The 4,987-nt window shown below is 41.4% G+C and overlaps 1 protein-coding gene across 1 annotated transcript; it reads left to right on the top strand.

The window, feature by feature from the left end:
* The first annotated feature begins 3,747 nt into the window (after positions 1-3,747).
* LOC117715403 (vomeronasal type-1 receptor 44-like) lies at positions 3,748-4,680 on the top strand. The gene has a single exon (XM_034512196.1). It carries the CDS (start codon positions 3,748-3,750, stop codon positions 4,678-4,680), a length of 933 nt encoding a protein of 310 aa, XP_034368087.1.
* Positions 4,681-4,987: the final 307 nt, after the last annotated feature.

Raw genomic sequence — 4,987 nt, forward strand, 5'->3', positions numbered from 1 at the left:
TAGCTCCAAAAATTCCCTAAACCGCAACTTCTCGTGGTATTAGAAATAAATCAACAAAAGTCTACCTCCCCCCTTTTTTTCTTTACAAAGAGTCCATCAAAGCTGCTGGGAAGGAGGCCTGTGCTCCCTTGTTTCATCATGGGATCCATCACATCACGGGTGTGCCAGGAAAAGTTTCTCCTGCAAAATTGTTGGATCTCTGTAGTTCCAGCAGGCATCTATGACAAAATTCCCATCAGGTCTGTGACAAGACTTCTTTGGGACTTCCAGTTTCTTCATCATTAGAGTACACTGTCTTCTCTGCAGTTTCTGAAGATGTTTTTAAAATACTGCAACAGTCTAACTGCTAGTGTGAGCTTAGAGGACAATAAAGGGTTTCAGCCACTTCTTAGCCCCACTATTTCTCATGGTTTCTCCATCACACCTACAGTCTCTTTTCTTCATGTCCTCTCTGATCACAGTGTTGAAATCTACTTAGTAATAATTTTCCTTGTATGAAACACCGGTAACTTCTCCCTGACTGTCTTCCAAGTAGTTGTCCAAGTAGAACTGTCAGCTAAAGAATACTGCCTGATGTAACTCCATTATAAACAGAACCTACTTTCATGAAGCAGAGCCCGTCCTACTTTCTAAACCCTAAGTTTATTGTTTAGGGAGGCACAGCAGGGGCAAGAGTGATGGTAGCATGGTAAAGATGAGCTGTGTGACAATGAGAAATCCAAGCAACAGTTTCATAAACATAAGGACGGACAGGTTTTGTGCAGACCTGACTTAAACCCTCCTCTTTATACAGCCACTCACACTGGAGTGTCTGTGGCTGCACCCATGTACTAGAGGACAATACACACACTCTGCATTTCTCCTCTCTGGATGCAGTGCACCCACAGGGACAAAAATACCCAGCATGCAGTGGCTTCTGAAGAGAGGTTTCCCTCTTCCATTCTGCTCTCTACTTACCCCCAGATGACAAGGTCAGGTCATTGTTGTGCTGAACACTGGTCATTTGTTTGAGGCCTGTTGATGATGCCATGGACCTCAGGCTGTCCATGATTTGTGTAACTGAATGATGACACAGTGTCTACAGTCATTGGTTCCTGGTTCCATACATAAAAGGGGGCCATCTCTGTGCTTCTTTGCAGTTGAAACCTTTACATTTGTCTAGCAAATACTCAGGATTCTTCTGGACATTTTTTGTTCTAGGTGTATTTTGTTCTCCTGTTCTTGCCTCTAAACCTTTCCTTCCTCTTCCCCAACCTGTTTCCAAAACCATGTCCTTTCTTCATATAGAAAATATAACATATCTCTGGAGGAAGTGTGATAGACCAGGACATAGAAGGTAATTTTAGAATGGGACAATTGTATCTCAAGGACACAGGCAGCAATTGTAGCCTGAGCTCTTGTGTAAAAGTCTGTCTCTTACATCATTTTTCTGATGACACGTGGTGGCTGTCATGCTTTCCCATCTCCTGTGCTGTGTTAGGTAGTTATTTATGTGAGGACTGACATCTGGGAAGACAGGCAATACAACCCTTTTTAGCTTGTTTCTATGAAGTAAGTGCTGATAGTTACGAGAATGCTTTGAGTATGAAAGACATATTAGCCTAAGATGTTCTATGTACATTCACATAGGCACAGCTGAGTGTGCTGCAAAGCCTGGTCTGGCAGGTGTTCAAGGCTGTTGTTTGTGTCTCTCCTGACAAACTGGTGCTCATGGTTACAAACATCTTGTCACTCTCTCTAGCTGTTTCTGCAGAGATAAGGGGACTGTCAAGTTTCACCTCCATTCTCATAAGTATCCTTTGACTTCAGGCAATGATCTCCTGAACCATGATGCCATGATAGTAGTTTAAGATTCCTACCACCTGAAAATCCCTGGCTTTCCTGAGTGATTTATGTTATTCCATGGCTGTCTATACTGAAGTGACCCTACAAATAGCATAACCTGCACCCCACTATACAGAAGATAGCAATCCTCACTACTTGGGAAGTTTGATAACCTGATGCCTTTGCAAGAATCATTAGTCTGCCCATCTCTTCCTTATTCTCTCTTTGTCTGTCTATCTGTCTATCTGTCTCTTTTGCTCTCTCTGTCTGTCTCTGTCTCTTTATGTTTGTACTCAGTGGAAAATAAAAGACTGCATTTCACAAAAATAATAGGAGAGAAACATTAGGATTTATTTTAAATAACTGCTAGAAAATACATATATTTCATGTTGTTATAAACTTTTAAAACTTCACCAATGTGCACACTATCTTCCATGACATGTGTATATAAAACACATGCCATTATGAATGGATATAGGTCACAAGCTGACATTCAGGTGGAGTGCCAGTGTGATCCTCCGTCCTTATATCCTGAAAGCATATGGAGCCTTGATTACTGTATATTTTCTTGAGGTTACTATAGCACAGTCTCAAACATATTGGGCAGGTGGCAGAAACTGTTACTCTTTACCTTTATTTACTTTTTACTTTATTTACCTCCCTGCTGGAACTGAATTCTCCTGCCCCTCACCTTTTTTCCACTGGTCCTTCCTTCTTCCCCACTCTGAATCTTCTTCCTTGAGACTGAGGTAAAAAAGGAGCCCAGGTATTATAAAGAATTTTACAAGTCACAGGAGTAGAACTTAGTAGAGTTCAATCAAGAATCTCCCAGGCCACATGACCAGGCACTGCATGAGAAAAACATCACCTGAAATGTTCATAGAGGTCCTTTTGTGCCTTAAATAGTTTGATGTTTGGTGGGTATGTATACAGCATGTTCTTTCACACCTAGGGTCCTCTGATACATATACAGGACTGACTGTCCATATGTTCTAGAAGAGGGGATTGAAGCTCTGAGTGCTTAAAGTCACACTGTGAGGATATGGCAGTGGGTACAATTTGATTCAGAGTCCAAATTTGTAAATGTTTGTTCTGGAGATTTATTAAGAATATTTGGCCTGGCCAGGCAGTGTTGGCATAAGACTTTAATCCAACCATTTGGAAGGAAGAAGCAGGCAGATCTCTGAGTCAGAGGCCAGCCTTTTCTACAAAGTGAGTTCTATGACAGCCAGGGCTACACAGAGAACCCCTGTCTTGTAAAACTGAGAGAGGTAGAAAGAGAAAGAAATGAGGAGAGAGAAGAGGAAAAGAGGTGCATAGTCGTAAGAAACACCCCCCCCCCACACACACAGAGAGAGAGAGAGAGAGAGAGAGAGAGAGAGAGAGAGAGAGAGAGAGAGAGAATATTTGGACTGTAGGTAAGGAGCAGAATAAAGAAGTCACTGATATAAATGACCCTGTGCACTGGACCCCATGGGCACACAGTCATCCAGGATAGCACATTTCTAGATTTGTGCAATCTTCTCCATTCCAATTCACCAGATATGTAAAGCTATTGTGTGTCTGACAATCAAAGCAGATGCAGCTCTTGGCCCAGAATAAACTAAATCCAGGGACCAGGAGTGGGAAAGATTCTTAGAAACTCATGAAAATGTTTTATGTACAAGAAAGTTTCTATTTGGAGGTAGGCCCACAATGTACACACAATTTGGCCTTGATTGGAAAACATTAGGACAGTGTAGACAATAGGGATGGCTTTGACATGGTATGAGCTGGAGCTGAGTTGGTGACACAGAATTGGGATGAGTTGACATCTTGTTGCCATCTAGTTGTTGGTCGGCATTTGTGAAGAAGTCCATGGTTTGTAATGAAGACTTTCCTTTTCTCCTCAGGTTGTTGCTATTTGGTTCCTACTCACATATAATGAATAAAGACAATTTACTTCACATTAACATAAACATGAAAATCACCTTGTTCTCTGAAGTGAGTGTTGGGATCTCAGCTAACAGTATCCTTTTTTGTACCTACCTCTTCATGCTCATTAGAGAGAACAGGCCAAAACCCACTGACGTCTACATTGTTTTCTTGTCCCTAACCCAACTAATGCTGCTCATAACTATGGGCCTCATAGCTGTGGACATGTTTATGTCTGGGGGCAGATGGGATTCTACCACATGCCAATCCCTTATCTATTTTCACAGACTTCTGAGAGGACTCTCCCCTTGTGCTACCTGTCTGCTGAATGTTTTTTGGACCATCACCCTTAGTCCTAGAAACTCCTGCTTAACAAAGTTTAAACATAAATGTCCCCATCACATCTCAGGTGCCTTTCTTTTCCTCTGTGTCCTCTATATGTCTCTTAGCAGCCAGTTCTTCATATCAATTATTACTTCTTTCAACTTGACCTCAGTGAATTTTATGTATGTTACTCAGTCATGCTCACTTCTACCCCTGAGTTTCTTCAGAAAAAGCTTTTTGACCACATCAATGGCCATCAGGGAAGCCTTTCTCATCTGTCTCATGGCCCTGTCCAGTGGGTACATGGTGGCTCTCCTATGGAGGCACAAGAAGCAGGCCTGGCATCTTCACAGCACCAGCCTTTCCCCCAAAGCATCCCCAGAGCAAAGGGCCACCAGGACCATCCTGCTGCTCATGAGCCTCTTTTTGGTTCTCTACATTTTGGACACTGTTGTCTTCCACTCAAGGATGAAGTTCAAGGATGGCCCACTATTGTACTGTGTCCAAATTATTATGTCCCATAGCTATGCCACAGTCAGCCCTTTTGTGTTTATTTGCACTGAAAAAAGTATAATTAAGTTTTTGAGGTTAATGTGTGGCAGAATAGTAAATACTTGATTATTTAGTGATGGATATGGACCCTGAATATAATCCAATATAATGTCATGAGAGCTATGGATCATGGCATAGTGAGAATATTTTGTGGCTTAAATTGAAATATGAAAGTATCTTTTTTCTGTTAAATCTGTTTGCTTTTTGGATGGATGACAGGTATATAACAGAAAATTAAACTACATGAACTATTAGATGTCACAAGAGGTTTATCTCTCAGTGAATTTTCAAAGGATCTGTCAGAGGGCTCTCATTGACCTGGGTTCACAGATTGCTTTTAAGTTACTAAGAAAAAGTTATTTTTATGTTTTAA

Source organism: Arvicanthis niloticus, chromosome 9, assembly GCF_011762505.2.
Source record: "Arvicanthis niloticus isolate mArvNil1 chromosome 9, mArvNil1.pat.X, whole genome shotgun sequence".
Taxonomy (NCBI): domain Eukaryota; kingdom Metazoa; phylum Chordata; class Mammalia; order Rodentia; family Muridae; genus Arvicanthis; species Arvicanthis niloticus.